Source organism: Pseudogymnoascus verrucosus (genome assembly GCF_001662655.1).
Source record: "Pseudogymnoascus verrucosus strain UAMH 10579 unplaced genomic scaffold scaffold_10, whole genome shotgun sequence".
In the NCBI taxonomy this organism is placed as follows: domain Eukaryota; kingdom Fungi; phylum Ascomycota; class Leotiomycetes; order Thelebolales; family Thelebolaceae; genus Pseudogymnoascus; species Pseudogymnoascus verrucosus.
This window is the reverse complement of record NW_017263661.1, coordinates 380,800-399,292: the sequence shown is the minus strand read 5'-3', so window position 1 is coordinate 399,292 and position 18,493 is coordinate 380,800. Positions and strand designations below refer to the sequence as shown.

Below are 18,493 nucleotides of genomic sequence, written 5' to 3'. Positions count from 1 at the left end.
TTTCTACTTCTATCCCCGTTCCCCCATTTTCACATCCTATTTTCATGTCCCTTTCTACTCTGCCTCCATTTCCCCATTTTCACGTCCGTTTCTACTAAGTAATCCCAAATCGAAGTTCCACTGTATTATATTATCTACCAGTGATTCTACGTTGTCTCGTAAATACATCCTGTACCATCTATATATGTACACCCAAATGCCAAACTACCGCACACACAATATCCCCCTCCGCATCCATAATAGTAAGCTCCAAATCCATCCTCCCATTCTTAATCTATATCTTACTCCCATCCTCTCGTCTCGGGGCAACATTCCTCGCCGCCGGCAGCACCATGCACACATGGTGGCTCAACGCCACAATATCCCCCTCCGCATCCATAATAGTAAGCTCCAAATCCATCCTCCCATTCTTAATCTGCTTCGTCTTGCACCTGCTAAACAGCCACTCAACGCCCTCCTCCGGCAACATCTTCTTAAACTCAATATTCAGCAGCACCGTCGGGTACCAGTAGATCCCCAGCGGCTTCTTAGCCGCCTCCGGATCACGGTTCTCCCTCTCCCGGAACGACTCCACGGGCATGGGAAACATATCCGCGATGAACCCCAGCGACTGGTTCGTGATATTCTCCCCGGTATTCATGCGCACCCACTCATCCCCGATACTAATGTGCGGATGCCCGGCCCTCGGGAAGTGGAACTGCAACTTCGTAACCGCCTTCCTGAAACTCGCAAACGGCATCTCGGCCCTGCGTTCCCAGTGCTCATCCTTTCCCTCCTTAAGCTTGACGAGATCCACCGGCGGCGGCGCAGGGTGCAGCTCGAAGCCTGCGTCGAGCGAAAGCCCCTCCTCGGTGTGCAGGTTGGACTGAGTGACATAGGCGACGACTTCCTCGCGGCCCTGAGACATGGAGATGTGGATGACGGAGGTCTGGCGGCCGAGCTTGGTGTCGGTCACTTTGAAGAGGCAGGGGCCTTCCTGGGTCCGGCGCAGGAAGTCGGTGTGGAAGGCGATGGTGTGGGGTTGGTTCTGCGCTTTGAGAGTGGTATCGAAGTGCAGCTTTGCCACGGCGAGGAAATTGCCGCATACGATGCCGCCATTCGGGACTGGGAAGAGGGGTTAGATTGTGAGGTTCTGGATGGGATGGGAGGAAATACCTTTGCCAATAGACCAGTCGGGGGGGAAGCTGCCCTCGTAGGTGTGTGAGTCGATGGCCTTGATTGCGGTGGCTTCCGCGAAGGTGGTGGTTGCCCAGTCGTACGAAGTCGCCATTGTCAATGTCTAAATCTATCGCAAACGCCGTGTATAAGGATAGGAGGGTATAGGAAGAACGAGTGTAATTAAGAGAGTGCTATAAAAGCCATCTTCTTCTAGTCGCGGCACGGAAATGTAGTCGGCACCGCGTCGTGATATACCTCGGCTTGTTCTTATCGGATCTTGGCATCTTTGATTAGTAGTATACGGTAAGTGGCGGCAGAGGCACCGGGAGCCACACGTGCAACGCGATCTAGAAGATCTAGGCACGTATTGCCTGTGCATATCAGACGGGAAATCTTTCTATAATTATAATTATAGTTGTATCCATATATCCATATATTTCCTAGTAAGATACATTTGCCTGATCGCCCTGTATGACCTTGTAAGCCTTATTTTCTGCAATCTGGTCGTAACTTGCCAGTATCGCTGGAGCCTACACTGCGCTTAAGTCGTCGTAATCATGAGACGCAGTTGACAGACACCCACCTGGCTGGCCCACAAGACAGACACGCACTCATATACGAGAACTTCTAGGTCACCAGCGTACAGAAGGTGTTTGTTGGATGAGGCGCATGGCATATCGTAAACTAGGCGTCCAACAACGAGGCCTTGAGGCACAGTCTTCATTGCCCGTTGGTGATCGACAAGCGGTGTTGTCGTTAGAGTCGTCGATAATATGTACTGTACTAGAATCACCGATGGTGGCGTTCTGTTCCATGCACCGTTGGGCAGAGATGCTGTTGGTCAGTAGGTGAATAATAAATCCCCAAAGAGCCCTGCATATATGTAAGTTACTTATGCTGTATTTCGTATGATTATGATTCAGATTCAGGAACAACGTCGATGCGTACAACCACGATCGCCTGACCCACAAGCCTTTCGGATGATTGGCATCGGCATGGCATGAAAGAGATGAAGAGAATAAAGAGCTGATTCTCCGCACCCTCTACAAAGACTCACAACAACCAACATATTTATGAAACCAGCATCTAATTTCTAATTTATTGGTGTGTCGGCTAATTATAATCACTACTTTATAGAGTACGCTACTCGAGGCTACTCTACTTCTACCGTTCAAAGACCCATCTGGGGAACCTCCCGCACGGGAACTTCTGGTCACCGACCAACACGTCCCTCCAGGCTGTTGCGCCATCACTATTCCCAACCATCATCGCCCATCCGATATATATGTTGTTCTTGGATACTTCATAATCACCGATGCCAGAACATATACCGCCCAGCCATCTTTTTAGACCCTCGATTCCACCGCCTTTGTCCGCGAATTGCACGACTGCCGCTGCTTCTTTGGCGGGGTAGCCTTTCATCATGGGAGTTACCAGCAGCAAGCCGGAGGATGGCGCTGCACTGTACCTGAGGGATCAGTCTCGCTGTAAGCTTCATATCCTGTCGCAGTAGATGTGTGACGATGCTAATCAGATTTGTGCGCCTAGTCTCAATCGCCTCTCTTACGGTGACGAACTCGAAACGGCGCGTCGTCGCCCATATCGTGCCAAATGCATACCCAGCGACAAAGGTCAGCGCGAGCCATGACGCCAGCGATCAGAGCATCGTTGAATATGTTCAGGTACGGAACAATCCCTTGCTTCCGCTTTGATATGTCTGACCTTTCGATTGTAGGACCCGGACCCATCGCCCACCTCCGGCGTGCCGAACTTCCTCTTGAAGATAAACAACGACGAGGAGCTCACATTCACATACACACTTATCATACGCCAGTCACAACAGCCATCATCATCCGGAAGTGGTTCTTCCCCTGAAGCCTTGGTCGATACGGCGCTCAACGGACTCACATATGTGTCCGCATCAACCGCCAAGGAGGTGGAGAACTTAGTCACGCTTGAGTTCCATGCCGATCCGAATCTACACAAGAATGCGAACGTACAGCTTGTTGGTGACTACGCGACTGGAGGGAGCCAGTCTGTTTCATTCGACTGGACGTGGAAATGGAGGCCGCCGAAGCCCACAGAGGACAGAGGAGGCGGCTGGAGGAACTGCTGTAGCTTCGTGGAATACGACCAGCGAGCCCACCGGTTAAATACACTGGCGACATTTTCATTCTGGGTCCATAACGTCTACTATGCTGCCAGCGACCCAAGCTCGCCTAAGCAGGCGTTTGCGCTGAATGCGCCACCGAAACTCCGCGTCCCCTCAGCACAGTCTGTGGACTCGCGACAGAGCGTTCTCGATTCAAAGGACTACGAAGACATACCATCTCCCATACTGGCGCCGGCTGATGGCCCGCCCCAGTCGTCTGGCTCAGGGAAGATAGAATTACCCAAAGTGGACGTTTTGTGTCAGCGGCCTGGGGAAGATCTCAGCGCGACTGAAGATGGACCGCTGTTTCGCGCGACCATGAAGTCGTTAGAGCAGAAGACGGGGAATATGCGCGCTCGCATGAAGAAGGTCATTAAACGGGCAGAGGCGGCCCACATGGCGCAAATCGAATGCAATGATGCCATGTCCGGATTTATGGAAGCTCTCCGGGAAGCATCCTCATCGAACGCAAATGCGGTGCAGCCAGCATTAGATCACTACTTCGATAAAATCGCGAAAGAGATATTGCTTTATGAGAAACAGAACACTAAGAATTTACAGAGGATTATTATTGATCCTCTGAGCAAGGTATATGAGCAAGATATTAAGAAGGCAGAGTCCAAGAAGCGAGACTTTGAGGAGGAGAGCAAAGAGTTTTATTCGTATGTTTCGAGGTATCTCGGACAGCGTCAGGATACTATGAAAGACAAGAAGCGAGTAGAGAGTGATACCAAGTATCAGGCCAAACGACGAAATTTCGAGCTCAAGAGGTTCGATTATTCTTCCTTCATGCAGGACCTACACGGTGGCCGCAAAGAGCAAGAGGTTTTGTCGCATCTGACAAAGTATGCCGATGGCCAAACCAAAAACTACCTCACAACCGCGAAAAAGGTGGAAGCAATGCTTCCCCAGCTGGAGGCGCTCAGCACCGAAGTCAAGGAGGCCGATAAGGAGTTCCAGTACATGAGGACGGAGCGCGAGGAAAAGCGACGTAACCTTGAGATGAGCACTGTTACCTACGTCGAGCCAGAGACTGTTCCACAGTTGGCGCGCCCACCGCAGTCAAGTAATGGCGCCGCAGGTACGGCTCAGCTCTCAGATTCGGATATCGGAAGAGCAGACAGCTCAGCCTCACGATTACGGCCAGCTGTGAACAGCAATACCAACCAACCCCTCTCGATATCCGTAACAAGTGCGCCATCTGACGGATCAAAACCAGCCACTACGCCTGCAAGTGCACCTCTGCCAAGCCCCAGAGAATCCAGTAAATTCAAGGGTATCCGGGATCTGGAGGAGAAGGATTACAGCCTTAGCAGCTCCAACGAAAGAGTTGGCACGGAGAGGAAAGAGGGGCTTTTGTGGGCTTTGAGCAAACCCGGTAGTCATGTTGATCCGAAGGGACTCAACAAGCAATCTTGGCACAAGTAAGTTTTACTACAGTGTTGCACAAGCATTTCTAACATTCGTAGATTTTGGATCGTCCTTGACCAAGGAAAACTTTCAGAGTACAGTAACTGGAAGGAACAGCTCGACCTCCACATGGACCCTATCGACCTCCGCTTGGCATCCGTTCGAGAGGCCAGGAATGCCGAGAGGCGGTTCTGCTTCGAAGTAATCACTCCCCATTATACCAGAGTATACCAGTCTACATCACAAGAAGACATGACGAGCTGGATATCAGCCATCAACAACGCACTTCAGAGCGCCATGGAAGGCCGAGGCATTCAAGACATTGTCGTAGCTCCAAGAGCTCCACAGGAAGGATCCTCTATCAGGCGCGACATCGGCTCCATCCTAACGGGCAAGAGCGGTTCCCTGGGCCACGCCGCCCATGCAGCCCACCAATCCATCAACTCCTCCGTCCTCAACAAAAACGACATCTTCCGCCGCACCACCGTCGGCGCACGCCCCGCCTACCAACGCAAAACCAGCGCCGCCCTTGACGAGAGCCCCGACAAGCTGCTGCAAGTCCTCCGCGAAGCCGACCAAGGCAACTGCTGGTGTGCCGACTGCGGGTCAGGCGTCAAGACGGAATGGGTCTCCATCAACCTCGCCATCATCATGTGCATCGAGTGCAGCGGGATCCACCGCTCCCTCGGCACGCACATCTCAAAGGTCCGCTCCCTAACCCTCGACATCACCTCCTTCACCGCCGACATCGTCGAGCTCCTCCTCGCCGTCGGCAACCGCATCTCCAACACGATCTGGGAAGCACGTCTGGACGCCTCGCTCAAGCCCTCCCCACAAGCAACCCGCGACCAGCGCCTCAAATTCATAACAGCCAAGTACGTCGACCGCGCGTACGTCGCGCCGCTGTCGCCCACGCTCTCACGCTACGGTACGCCGGATGAGACGCTCCTGGCCGCAATCAAGAAGAACGAAATCCAATCCGTCCTTTACGCCCTCGCTCTCCGCGCTAACCCAAACGCAACCGACAAATCCCGCGCCACGCACGCCGTCTTCCTCGCTCTCGCGGCCGCGGACCCGGCGTCTCCTTCTTCATCGCTTCCGCCAGCGCCGCCGCGCACGGCGGACAAGCCGAAGAGCGTTGCATTTCCAGTTGCAGAGCTGCTCGTGCAGAATGGTGCCGAGGTACCTGCTGCCTTGCCGGCATTCCCGCTTAGTAGGGCTGCGGCGCTGTATGTGGATGTTAAGCTTGGGAGGGGAGAGAAGCTGGGTGATCGCATTGCGCCGTTACCTGGTGTGGGGGCTGGGCCGACGGGAGCGATTAGTAGTAGTCCTGCGGAGAAGGAGAGGGCGAGGGAGGCGAGGTTGCAGAAGCGTGTTAGTGCTGGGGGGCGGCTGGCGAGGGCTGTGATACCGGAGAGGTGACGCGAGGGGTCTCGGGGTGGGGAAGGTGGGTTGGGGGAGAGGAGGTGGAGTTGGGGCGGGCTGGGGGGGTGGAGTGGTGGGATTTAATGTTGATTTGGGAATACCAGGATTGTTTTCGTGTTGTGGAGGTTGGCGTTTTTGTGGGAGGTATGATGGGTTATATTTTTCTAAGAAGGGTGTTGGATAGACACATATAGTAGATGTCTGAGTTGTACGGATAGAAGGTATGGGAATGGGTGGGTTGGGTGGCGCAATGGGGAGGATATATAATAGCTGATTCGAGGGGGAAGGAGGGAGGCATCTTTCTGCGCAAGGGTATCTTATGGCGGCATAGTATGGCATTATTCAACTAGGCAAACGAGGAAAGAAATTACTGCTCTATGTATTGGTCATGGGACGTTGTAGAGTTGTAGAGATGTGATATTGAAATTGAACGACTCGGATTTTGAACCGCGATACACATGGCACAAGCCCCCTTTATGTGGTTACAGCACTCTTGGAGATGGGACCCAGGGTAATATAGCAATATATGAACGCATGATATGCATCACAATCTAAGAAGACATTATCAAGGTATTGTATCTACATCCATTCCCCCATTTTCACTTCGGTTCATACTTCTGTTTCCATTCACTGATTTCTACCTCTACTTCCGTTTCCATTCCTATTTTCACTCTCGTTTCTACTTCTGTTTCCATTTACCAATTTCCACTTCTACGTCGATTTCCATTCCCCTATCTCTACCTCTATTTCCGTTCCATTCCCGTTTTCACACTCGTTTTATTTCTGTTTCTATCCCCCCATTTCCATCCCTCTATTTCCATTCGCCCATTTCCATTCGCCCATTTCTACTTCTATGTCTGTTTCCATTTCCAATTTTTATTCCTCTACCTCTACTTCTACCTTCCTTAAACTTAAAAATACATCATAACAAATATACCCTGCCTATACTAAGATATACCACAAAATGCCATTATTGTCCTACTTATTATAAATGACATATCTACATTTTAGTTGTCTATATTACCCTAATGTCATATGTTAACCTACGATTATGCCTAGAAATCTAAATTATGATGTTATATCCCCTCTTATATAATAAACAAACCTTACTTTTATAGTATCTATAGAAGTAAATCTATAGGATCATAAGAGTGATCTTGTATATAAAATTAAATGAGAATAATGAGAGGTCTATCTATTAATATAAACATAAATACTAATTATAAGTAGAGGCAGGTAGTTGCTCATGTTTCTAAGGACATAGATCATCTTTGACCATAGGCACTGAAATCATTAAGAAAATTACTGCCAAAATAGAAGAAATACGTAAGGGCGGTATTTACAAAGGCATCTAAAGCGACATGTCCGTTTCCTCCAACAGCCCCTTTACGGAGTCTATAGAGAAGTGATAAGGGTGGGGTGGTTAAGTCCGAGACAGATCGGGGATACGATACGGGGATATGTGTGTACGGAGATATGAGATGGGGGGAAAATGAGAAAATTAGTCGATGGACTAGGAATCACCAAGTCCACCACCACCATTTCGAGCGAGAACCGTATATGGGAACTTCAAAGGAATATGTAGGAGCATTATGGGACATTATGGGAACGCTATGGGAGCGCTGTAGTGTTACTGGGAACTTCAAAGCGACATGTGGGAGTATTATGGGAGCATTATGGGAACGCTATGGGAGTGTTGTAGTGTTACTAGGAACTTCAAAGCGATATGAGGGAGCATTATGGGAGCATTATGGGAACGCTAAAGGAGCGCTATAAGAGTGCTATGGGAGAGTTGTGAGAGCGCTATGGGAGAATAGGAGATTCGTAGAAGTGCGCTAATAATAAAATTCGACATACGAACTATGGGTTGATTGTGTATATGCTAAATGAAGATATAACGCTGTATAATTGCTATAAAAATCTTAGAAGTGCGCAATATACCACAGTACGTTGCGCATCGCAAATTTTAAAACACCTCTTACTATGTACCTAGATATGTCCCGCCTATGGTAGCTGCTCGAAAACCACTCTACTAATCGATCACGTCAAAACCCTGAAAACACAGCCAAAATCAGCCCTTCGCTATGCAAACACCGTTTTTTTGAAAATCAGCAGGCTGACCCCTTCAAGTCTAAAATCGCCATACAAATCTTACAAGTGCGCAATGTACCACGGAAATGGAGGTACATTGCGCAAAATGCAAAATGCAAAAGTACACGAAATAAATAGAGAATATGGACCGATATTACCTTCGAAATGCCTCTACGCTCCTATCTCTGTATTTGCGCAAATTAAGGTTTAATTATACAAAAGTGCGCACATTCATCATACAAACTCAGTTTATTTACATAATATCATTATTATAACTATTGCTAAACTAGTTGTGTTGTTGTAGGCCTCGTGAAACTCGTCTTCTTCTCCTATTAATAACCACTAAGTTTACCGTTAAAATAACTGTTAGAATTTCCGCTCACAAAGCCGAAAAAGCTGTGGTGCGCGAAACTACTTCTAACATAACCACCGACTGCAAAGTTTTGAGATTCCTGGCCGTAGTTTGGTGTCATTGCGCCACACTCATTCGACTCGGATTTGACCATAATGCTGGAAATATTCTCCTCGGTATACTCGTCGACATTGCTATCATTGTCTTCATCCTCTTCCTCAGCATCCGACTCGACGTAGGTCGGAATCGCAGCCGCGGCCTTGCGGGGAGTGCGCACCTTGGCGACACGACCTCCCTTTTGTGTTGTTGAGTGACTCCTTTGGTGTGAACGTGGAGCCCGCCAGTTCTAGGCTGTAGTAGCAGGTTTTGAAGCCTCGGGCAATGTCAGCAACAACGAGCAACGGCAGCATTAGGAAAGATCAGTGAGAAACAGCAGAATCGAGTAGCAGATATATTAAGTAGTAGAATTATTAAGTGGTAGCAACGTCGAGTGAACGGGCTAGGCAAATTTAGTGTGATGCTATGTGGGGTGAAAACTCGTGCACAGAAGCCGAGGTAATAGAGTGGCTATCTCCAGGTAGAATTTAAATCTGTTTCTGCTTTAAAGGGTAAAGCGAAAATGTGCCGTGTGTGAGTGATGTTACAACAAGCAATAGCCAAGACGAGTAGTGTGTGATTAGAGTTGTAATATGCTATAGCCAAGATGGGACGTTTCCAAGTTGGTCCTAACACTTTAGTTGCCGACCCTAGTAACTTCTTAGCATGCACCAGTTATCGGCTATAGAGCTGTCATGAAGAGTGCGCATTATCAATCGCTTGGTAATGTGTAGTTTCAACGGGCTAAGAATGGAAACGAAATGTAGTTTAAAGGAAAACTCTAGGGGGATACAGTTGCCGCTCGATTGTTCAATTGCCGACTCATTGACTTCCCCGCACTTCCTTACCAAACTTTTATATAATGGCAGAATGCCGGGAGGGAGATTGAGGCTACTGTATTGTCGTCAGCTCTACCCGCGTATTGCTCCGGAGGGAGATGTAATTAGTAAAGCTCCAATCCCCCTCTTCCCCATTAAATGAAGTCGATTCTCACCCTCACCCCGGATTCGTTCTATCCCCTCTTCCCCAGGAAATGAAGTCGACTCTCACCCTCACCCCGGATTCGTGCTATCCCCACAAAGGAGGGGAAATAACGCTCGAACGGCTCCACTTCACCCCGCATTTGAGTGCTCCTTAGTTTCCTTTTTGGGCTCATTTCCAATCCACCCCAAAAGCTTGGTTGCCGACATAACTATTGAGCCATGTACTATAGAATATAAATATAAGTAGTTTCGCTAATTAAGGACTTGGCATCCATATCTACTGAGTCTTCAATCGGCGAGACTGAAAGTCTATTATCCTAAAGTCATCATGTCTCCAATCCTCTTTGCCCTGGTGCAATTGCTCCCTGTCGCCCTCTGTCTGAGTACGACCCAGCCAAGCTTCACTGCAGCTCAACTATCCCATGAAGTCGTTACTTTTGACAAGCGGGCTGCTGCTACGTCTGCCAGTCCATTGAACCGTCAACTCCTGGGACTATCCATTGAGTTTGTCTTACTTTTCCAAGTTTAACGATACACACACTAACGTGTAAAATATAGATTCTGCTGGATCACTGGCTTCCTAGGCGACGTTAACCAAGAAAACGCGCTGTCTCTTCGCCTCCTTCAGAACATCCAGGATCTTTCAGGTTTTCCGCCGAGGATCCGCATCGGTGGTGATACCCAGGATGTTGCGAATTACTGCGATGACTGTACTCAAACCCTCAACAATACATTCGCCAGCAATAGCGAAATAGGTCTATTTGCCAATACCGAAGCTGCTAACGTCACTTTTAATAAGAATCTGTTCAGAGTTCTCAACGAGAACGTTCCGAGTGAGCAGGAGTATACATTTGGACTGAACTTTGGCGAAAACAACATTTCGAACACCTTGGCGGAGTTCAAAGCTGTTGAACAATACATGAATCTCTCACGAATTACAGCCTACGAGCTAGGTAATGAACCCGACTTTTATTCCGCCTACAGGCAATTTCGACCATTGAGCTGGGACATCTTTTCCTATGCTCAGCAAACAGCGAGCTTCCTAACAAAGATAACTGCTTCATTAAGCAAGACCGAGGCAAAGAGATTCGCCGGATATATGTCCGCATCCTTTGCCAATGCTCCAGTTGATCAAGGCGACTTCTCTATAAGTTCATTGATTAAGATGGGAATTAAAGAAGTTGTGAGCGAGATTAAGATCTTTAGCAACCATTGTTATTTCGGAGATGTTTGCACGCGTAAGTTCCTTATATTGCTTTGTCGCCGTGTTTTCTTACTGATAATTTTGGGCGTCTAGCGGCAGATGCAGCTCTGGTGTCTCTCCCGGTACTTTTGAACCATATTCATACGTTTCAAATGGTGCAACAATTCACATCAGCGATATCTGCTGCTAAGTCTGTGGGCGCTCAGTTCTTTATGGGTGAAACAAACTCTGCTGCCTGCCACGGATTGGCAGGTGTCTCTGACACTCTTGGAGCAGCACTCTGGATGTTGGATTACTCGTTGACCGGTGCGACTGCTGGCATGGATGGCTTGTACTTCCACAACGGAGTCGGTTTTCCTTACAGTGTATGGCAGCCAATTGCAGTTAATGGCACAGCTGCACATGCAAGTGGACTGTGAGTATTTTCTAAAGCAGCCCGTGCCCATTCCCATTCCCATCATTTCTGACCTGGACTGTTTCTAGGTATTACGGATTTCTTTTATTCGCCGACCTTGTATCAAATCTTGGCCGCACGCCAGAAATTGCACCAATACCTTCCCTAGATGCTACTGACCTTGCACATTACGCTGTGTATTCTTCCTCGTCCAACCTTCAAAAGCTGGTCATCCTCAACCTCGACTATATTAATGGCACTAACCCTCGCACATACAAGACTTTTGACGTGTCTGCTGAGTTTGGGAAGGATTTCACTGTTAAGAGACTATCGGGTTCCTCTTCCATTGCTACCCAAGGCTTGACTTGGGCAGGTCAAACCGTGGATGGAAATGGGCACCTAAGCGGGGCCAAGGTTGTTGAGAAAGTCACAAATGGAGTGGTTTCTATCGGGTCTTCCGAGGCGGTTATTATTGAGAGGGTTTAATAGATCTAATAAGACTTCAGGTTGATGATGTATCTTAGGAGAATAAAGACGTCTATTTGAACTTTACTACTAATGCTCTCTAAAGCTGTCGACTTTTTGACCAGGATTAGAACTTTCATTACTCCGCCATCATACCTCCATCAGTTTTAGGCACCTCAAGCCATTAATAGTAGCAGAATCATTATCGCTTTTATAGCTTTCCTAATCATGATATTTTCCGATCCTCTGTCGACATAAAACATTGTTAGCCACACCCGCGAAAGTAAACAACTGCCTGGAAACCCCCGAAGCTTTCAATCAAAAAGATGACGCAATTTCCGTCGGTACATTCCGAATCTATGATATCTGCAACCCTGGGTTACGTGCCATCACTTTACTGTGTTTCAGTTATACCCATACAAAAATCGATGATTTTTCAGATCCATTCCAGTTTAGAATTCCTTTCTATCCGTCTAGTAAAAACTTACAGCAGCGAAATTTATCTAGCACTTTATTAGTGAGCAGGGTTGAGACCCTTCACTAGTAATTGCGCTAAAATCTGACCCTCAAACATGGCGCCCCCAAAAACACAGGGGCCAGGTTTGATCATTCAATCAAGGCCGCTGAAAGCGAAATCGAAAAGCCCAGCGGCGTGCAATAATTTATAACCTGCGTATGTGCTCACGTAATTATTGTATTTTTGTTAAACCTAGCCAAATTCATATTAACCTCCAGGGTAGGCTAAAATACGAGGCCATGCTCAAATGATCAAACCCCCAATCCCAACAGCTAATAGACCGAGTGCCATAAGGACCCACTGAGCACTACCTCTACTCTCGAAGCTATTTACGCCAGCACTCTTTGTCGGGGTCGTAGTGGCTGCTGACGAGGTTGATGAGCTACTGCTCGCGGCTGATGAGCTACTGCTCGCGGCTTGAGGTGGCCCAATACTGCCACCTTGAACGACCGACGGGGTAGGCGGGTTTGAAACTTTGGCAGCGCTAGCTTTGTATTGGTCAAGCGATTCTGAAGCGTTGGATCTAAGTTATGATCTTATTAGTCGTTGCTATAAGACGAATGCGACATTCGAAACCTACGAAGGATTAATGACCCCAGCCATGCCAGTCTCACAATGAAGTGGGGTTGCACAGAAAAACCAAATTGGATTTGTATCATTAACGATGAGAGTAAAAACGTTGGCGTTTTGTCCACTTGCAGTAGTAATTGCTCCACTCCAGAATCCTGTTCCATTGGCCAAAGGGGCGCATGGAGACTCGAAAGTGGACTGGGTGACAGAATGGATAGGCGGGAAGAATACAAATTCAATACTAGACCCAACGGCCGCTGTAATAGTGTCTGGCGAGAATGCGATCGCATTGTTATCACCGACGGTTACGGTTTGCACCCCGGGAGCAGAGGATGTTGTTGCAGACGCTACAGAGGTTGTGGTGGAACTACTTGCGGTTCCTCCACCTCCACCATACTGCGCGAGGGCAAATGGAAACAGAGAGAGAAAGAGTGGCTTGCTTGAGAAATGCATATTAAATTATATTATTTGAAGCTAGAAAGAGGCAGTCTAGAAGTTTGTTGATTGATACCCGTTAAAGTAACTCTTATAGGTTCGAGAAAGGTTCGGGGCAGGTTGGGATTTTTAAGTCGAAAGGGTAGAACAACAGATATTTATGACGTGGGGACTTTCCTCTATTCGATGGATTTTGGGTGAGGTAGGTACTCTCTAGGAGGGCCACACTCTACGTCAGAGTGACCTACATATGTATTACCACATACCTAATTACTGCCTAGCTGCTATTGCCGCCTTAGAAAACCGCGGTTTTCTAAAAGAGGTTTGTAGACAAAGTGGCAAGCTGTGCTCATCCGTCTCCCACGCTACCAAATAATGGACCCCCTTGTCTAACCTGCTAATGCTTTTTCTCAACGCAATGGACTTGCTCATCAGCATTTTATCAGCAATTTGTCAGCCTACGCGGCCTTCGAAGCTCGGATACGATCGTATCCGAGCTGTTCTACGGCGTGTCAAACGAAAGTTGATAAAACAGCATCGTACGCGGCCTTCGAAGCTCGGATATGAGCGTACCCGAGCTGTTCTACGGCGTGTCAAACGAAAGCTGATAAAACAGCATCGATGCGAACCCAAGAGGTCACCATCTTTGCTCTGATGCCCGGCAATATTTCTCTCGCATACTTTCTTCTTCGGATTTTGAGAACCTTAGGATTGAATTAACAAGTCTAATCATGATGAGGATCCACAGACTCGCACTGGCGGCGCTTATATTAGCATTTAGTAAGTCGACAAGAAGAAGATGGGAGCAACTGTCTAACCTGCAATCAAGCATCGGAGATTGTTTTTGGCCAGGAGGTTCATGACCAGCGCAATGCAAGAGACGTCCACCAGAAGCGGAATCTCGATTCCTTCGAAATCTTTAACCGGAAACGAAACGCGCATGCCTGCATTATGTCGATTGTTTTCATTGTACTTTTTCCCCTGGGCGCAATCTCCATCCACCTGCCCATTGATCGTGTTCCTTACTTAAAGAATACATACCTTAAGAAGAAGGTCATGGCGATCCACGTCCCTATCCAGGTGCTAGGCTCCGTTATGATGGTCGGCGGAATGGCCCTTGGGATTAGAATCGGTCAAGATCTCGGCTACCTTAGGCACCCTGTGCATGCCCATGTGGTCATTGGCTTCATCGTCGTTTGCACCATTATCGTCTTCCAACCCATCATGGGTATCCTTCAGCACCGACATTTTAAGAAGAGAGGGGACAAGAGCATCTTCGCCTACCTGCACCGATGGATAGGACGTGGTGCAATTATCCTAGGCATGATCAACAGCGGTCTAGGTTTTCAGCTGGCCCAGACTAATGTAATAGTATCCACTGGGTCGTATATTAGAAACTACGTCCTCCTGGGTTTTTTTGTGTCTATCTGGCTTAGTCTCGTCTTGTACGACGAGTTTAAGATGCACCAGTCGAGGTTCGTCACAAGTGGAATCAGGAGAGGATGCAGTAAACGAGATATAACAAGAGAGCATCATGTGTAAAAGCTCCACCAGAGATCGTGCTTAAGAGGAAGGTTGCCAGAAGCGGTTCTTAGAGAGCGCTGGGTGGACTGAAAGAACACTCGTCCTTCGGTGGAATAGTCATTGGCTTTGGCTTTGTGGGTCCGGGGATTACGATGTTAAGTCTAACTAGTTAAGCGTTTTACACTCGATATCGGGTACAGGGATGGGAGCAATTGAAATCAGTCACGTGGTTTTCATGGGCAACCACGTGCAACCACGTGACTGCTCTGGCTCTGTGGAGAACAAGTATATGTTCTAGTTAGCCATCACCATGTCGTAGTTTTCGCAGGCGGACGTCTGAACTGAAATGACACTGGTATATAGTCTTGATTTACAAAAGCTCACTCATACAGGAAAGTCCCTCGTGGCGCAATTGGCTAGCGCGTTCGACTGTTAGCAAGATTCTGTTATCGAGAGGTTGGTGGTTCGAGCCCACCCGAGGGAGTTCATTTTTTTGCGTTTCTCATTAATTTTTAGTGGGAACATATCATTTTTGCCCTACTAAAATATGGCCAGAGCGTATAAAAGGTACGTACCACCACCGTAGGAACTGGCTCCGTCTAGCCAAGACAAAAGAGACCAAAAAATAATCCGGCAAGGGCGGCATCTACTAGTAGCACAGGGGCCATTCTCCATCTTGGCCCTGTTGGCCCCTCTAGGAGAGCACTTCACAATAGTTGGCGTTGTTATATTTTGCCAATTAACACGCTGATGGGAGAGAGATTTATATATACGGATTGATCTTTAGGAATCATTTCACCACGCCACTTCTCTACTCATCCCGATAACTCCCCATTGAACTTCGAGAGACCGAGTACCAGAGTTCGCTTTCTGCAGATCCTAGACTATTCAGCCCCGAACCAGGAATCCATAATTGACAGCCTTGCCAAGAAAGGGCCTTACTAGGTGTCAATATTGTGGGGAATCTACCACGCCGCCGATTCTATTTTCAGCTTTCCTCCTCCTCGCTCGTGCTCTTTTCAATTCCCAAATATACCCGGCCTCTCTATATTTCCACTTCTCCTGTCAGCTGAGTTACTGTCCAAGGAATTGTGCGCTTAGGATCCTCAAAGCGTAAGCAAGCCACAGTTGGAAGTTATTGGTAGACCAGTAAACAGGACGCGGGACGCAACGCCTCAATTCAACTTCAGCCGCACATCACATTGCCACTCGACGGCGCAGTTCACACTTGTTAATCCTCTGTCGACGACCATATATACTTCCTCCGACTGAAGTCATTCTGAATCCTGCAAAAGACTCTCATATCTCTTCCTAAACCGACAAAATGGTCGACGCCACACGGAAACCAGAGGAGCCCGTCTCCAATGATGGACCAGCCTCCAACGACACCCAGCAACAACAAGAAGAACCCAATTCCCAGAACGAAAGGTCCGAACAAGAGCCAGAAGCCCAAGAAGGTGGTTCCCACCACCCAGATCAGGAATCCGAAGCCATAGAGAAGCGCTCGAAGAAGGGCAAAGTGAAGGACAAGGTCGAGGAGAAGAAAAAGAAGGCCTACGAGATGGCCAACCCCCCGGGCGGGTACGACTCGACGCCCGTTCCGTCAGCCCCAGATGGATATACCGTCAAGTTCACATTCATCCGCGCCGAGAACCTGCCCATTGGCGACCTGGGCACAGCGTCTTCGGACCCGTTCGTGATAGCGACGTTGACGAGCCATGGGATTAAGCCGAGACACAAGGAGGACCCTGAGATGAGGTTGCGGACAAGGACAATTCAGAAGGATACTAATCCGGTTTGGAACCAGGAGTGGATCGTGGCTGGCATTCCGAGCAGTGGCTTCAAACTCAAGTGCCGCCTCTACGACGAGGATGCCAATGACTCGGACGACCGACTCGGCAACGTGACGGTGGTGGTGCCGCACATCAGTGAGAATTGGGAGGGAATGCGCGAGGCTGGCTTCCCGGTCAAGAAGCGGATGGGCAGCTGGCGCGCATATCTCTTGAAGGGCATCACGACGATGTGTGGCAGCGATGGGGATCTCTCGGGCCAGCTGTTCCTGAGCATGGAGGTGCTGGGAAAGAGCGATAAGCCGCATGGGAAGATGTATACCGTGGGACCTACGAGATGGACGAAGCACTACAGTCCCATGATTGGCCGTCTTGCTGGCACCAAGGCGCCAAAGGTCGAGGGACATGAAGGCGAGAAGGCCAAGGTTGAGAGATACGAGTAAGTCCGGTCAACTTCAATCACCATCCCAAAACTAACACCCGCCAGTTTCCAAGCCAACCAAATCCAACTGCAAGGCCCCGTCCCCGACGAACTCTACCACCGCTTCGTCGAATTCAAACCCTTCGTCAAAGGCATGTTCGACAAGACCGGCCTCCGCGGCCACGTTCTCAACGCCGCCCTCCACCACCAACACGCGCGCGTCTACAACTACTCCAACACCACCACCCACGGCACCATGGAGCCCAAATCCCAAGAAGCCGCACTGCAGTTCCTGAAACTCGCGCACTTCGACGAAGGCGGCCGCCTCTTCACCTACGTCCTCACCCTCGACGGCCTCCTCCGCTTCACCGAGACGGGCAAGGAATTCGGCATCGACATGCTCAGCAAACACACCATGCACAGCGACGTCAACCTCTACATCGCGTGCTCGGGCGAATTCTTCATCCGCAGACTCAAGGACAAGAATAGCAGCCCCGAAGACCCGAATCAGCAGACCCACCCTACCGATGACATCGAAGGCGGACCGCCCCACTCACCCCCGCCCAAGGACCCAGCGAACTACGAACTCGTAATCGACAACGACAGCGGCACCTACCGCCCCGACGGCTCGCTCCTTCCCAAACTCCAATCCTTCCTCGAAGCCAATCTCCCGGGCCTCAAGATCGTCACGAAGCCCTGCACGGACGACAAGCTGCAGCGCATGAAGAAGGAGCAGCGCGAGACGAAGAAGAGGCAGGGAGAGCAGGTACAGGTGTACCAGGGCGATAGCGATGGGGGGTGGAGCTCCAGTGATGAGGAGAGCATGGATGAGCGCGCGCAGGGGAAGAAGAGTAAGAAGGATAGGATGTTTGAGGCGATTGAGGACCCCGAGGCCGCGATTAGGGGGCTGAGACATGGGGGGAGGGCGAAGAGGGAGGAGAGGGAGGAGGAGGAGGATAGAGTGGATGATACGGTTGAGGCGGGGGAGGGGGCGGCGAAGAAGTGAGGCGAGATTGATGGTGAGGGTGGGTAAGTCGGACGCGCGGGCGGGTTGAGCGTGACGGCTTTGTATATGGGCTACTCTCTTTTAATTGCGGTTGGGTTTCGTTTGTTTGGCATGGCTTGAGCTAGATGCGTAAGGACTGCGCGGAAAATCTTGTTTTTTAATACCCGGACACCCTGGTGGGGGGTGATATACACGGCCTTGCGGCCATTTATGCGTTTTCTTTTTATCTCGGGGAGGGAAGCACGTCTTGCTTGAAAGCCACTGCGAGGGTGGGTGGTATATAATGTTTTATTGCGGTGGGAAAGTGGAAGGGAAAGCATATGATGGCTTTTTAGTTTCAGTAATTATAGCTATTGCTTTGTATAAATTCGTTTTCAAGATCACACTCAGGTCCAGTAATTACTTTTGAACCATGATGACGAAGGCAAACCCAACTCGCAAGGCGGGAAAATTTCTAGGAAGTAAAGACGCTCTGAAGATCGATTGATTGACCCCGAGTT

The 18,493-nt window shown here is 49.1% G+C and overlaps 7 protein-coding genes and 1 non-coding gene across 8 annotated transcripts; 5 read left to right on the top strand and 3 right to left on the bottom strand.

Moving 5' to 3' along the window:
• Positions 1–138: 138 nt before the first annotated feature.
• Positions 139–2,234, bottom strand: VE01_03375 (uncharacterized protein). The gene is made up of 2 exons (XM_018272869.2): positions 1,156–2,234; positions 139–1,104 (listed from the first exon to the last, which is right to left on the bottom strand). The coding sequence occupies exons 1-2, from the start codon at positions 1,268–1,270 to the stop codon at positions 275–277; spliced, it is 945 nt and encodes a 314-aa protein (XP_018132429.1). The 5' UTR covers positions 1,271–2,234; the 3' UTR covers positions 139–274.
• On the top strand, positions 1,644–6,149 carry VE01_03374 (uncharacterized protein). Its single transcript, XM_018272868.2, has 4 exons — positions 1,644–2,645; positions 2,707–2,840; positions 2,894–4,734; positions 4,780–6,149. The coding sequence occupies exons 1-4, from the start codon at positions 2,582–2,584 to the stop codon at positions 6,140–6,142; spliced, it is 3,402 nt and encodes a 1,133-aa protein (XP_018132428.1). The 5' UTR covers positions 1,644–2,581; the 3' UTR covers positions 6,143–6,149.
• Positions 6,150–8,568: 2,419 nt separating this feature from the next.
• On the bottom strand, positions 8,569–8,998 carry VE01_03373 (uncharacterized protein; the record flags this gene model as incomplete). The annotated part of the gene is made up of 2 exons (XM_018272867.1): positions 8,569–8,934; positions 8,984–8,998. 2 exons carry the CDS (start codon positions 8,996–8,998, stop codon positions 8,569–8,571), a joined length of 381 nt encoding a protein of 126 aa, XP_018132431.1.
• A 997-nt stretch (positions 8,999–9,995) lies between these two features.
• On the top strand, positions 9,996–11,751 carry VE01_03372 (uncharacterized protein; the record flags this gene model as incomplete). The annotated part of the gene is made up of 4 exons (XM_018272866.1): positions 9,996–10,171; positions 10,226–10,905; positions 10,965–11,286; positions 11,355–11,751. 4 exons carry the CDS (start codon positions 9,996–9,998, stop codon positions 11,749–11,751), a joined length of 1,575 nt encoding a protein of 524 aa, XP_018132430.1.
• A 710-nt stretch (positions 11,752–12,461) lies between these two features.
• Positions 12,462–13,270, bottom strand: VE01_03371 (uncharacterized protein; the record flags this gene model as incomplete). Its single annotated transcript, XM_018272865.2, has 2 exons — positions 12,462–12,770; positions 12,828–13,270. 2 exons carry the CDS (start codon positions 13,268–13,270, stop codon positions 12,491–12,493), a joined length of 723 nt encoding a protein of 240 aa, XP_018132433.1. The 3' UTR covers positions 12,462–12,490.
• Positions 13,271–13,790: 520 nt separating this feature from the next.
• Positions 13,791–14,981, top strand: VE01_03370 (uncharacterized protein). Its single transcript, XM_018272864.2, has 2 exons — positions 13,791–14,032; positions 14,082–14,981. The coding sequence occupies exons 1-2, from the start codon at positions 13,984–13,986 to the stop codon at positions 14,792–14,794; spliced, it is 762 nt and encodes a 253-aa protein (XP_018132432.2). The 5' UTR covers positions 13,791–13,983; the 3' UTR covers positions 14,795–14,981.
• Positions 14,982–15,173: 192 nt separating this feature from the next.
• On the top strand, positions 15,174–15,261 carry VE01_03369 (the record flags this gene model as incomplete). The annotated part of the gene is made up of 1 exon: positions 15,174–15,261. It is a non-coding gene; the product is annotated as a tRNA-Asn (tRNA).
• A 133-nt stretch (positions 15,262–15,394) lies between these two features.
• On the top strand, positions 15,395–18,304 carry VE01_03368 (uncharacterized protein). Its single transcript, XM_018272863.2, has 2 exons — positions 15,395–17,005; positions 17,054–18,304. The coding sequence occupies exons 1-2, from the start codon at positions 16,101–16,103 to the stop codon at positions 17,991–17,993; spliced, it is 1,845 nt and encodes a 614-aa protein (XP_018132549.1). The 5' UTR covers positions 15,395–16,100; the 3' UTR covers positions 17,994–18,304.
• Positions 18,305–18,493: the final 189 nt, after the last annotated feature.

Bases quoted from the DNA above. Each gene is read 5' to 3' on its own strand.
- VE01_03370 (XM_018272864.2), top strand. From the start codon at position 13,984: ATGATGAGGATCCACAGACTCGCACTGGCGGCGCTTATATTAGCATTT. The intron at 14,033-14,081 runs GTAAGTCGACAA...CCTGCAATCAAG, and splicing joins GGCGCTTATATTAGCATTTA to CATCGGAGATTGTTTTTGGC.
- VE01_03368 (XM_018272863.2), top strand. From the start codon at position 16,101: ATGGTCGACGCCACACGGAAACCAGAGGAGCCCGTCTCCAATGATGGA. The intron at 17,006-17,053 runs GTAAGTCCGGTC...AACACCCGCCAG, and splicing joins GCCAAGGTTGAGAGATACGA to TTTCCAAGCCAACCAAATCC.
- VE01_03375 (XM_018272869.2), bottom strand. From the start codon at position 1,270: ATGGCGACTTCGTACGACTGGGCAACCACCACCTTCGCGGAAGCCACC. The intron at 1,105-1,155 runs GTATTTCCTCCC...CCCTCTTCCCAG, and splicing joins CGACTGGTCTATTGGCAAAG to TCCCGAATGGCGGCATCGTA.
- VE01_03374 (XM_018272868.2), top strand. From the start codon at position 2,582: ATGGGAGTTACCAGCAGCAAGCCGGAGGATGGCGCTGCACTGTACCTG. The intron at 2,841-2,893 runs GTACGGAACAAT...TTTCGATTGTAG, and splicing joins GCATCGTTGAATATGTTCAG to GACCCGGACCCATCGCCCAC. The intron at 4,735-4,779 runs GTAAGTTTTACT...TAACATTCGTAG, and splicing joins AACAAGCAATCTTGGCACAA to ATTTTGGATCGTCCTTGACC.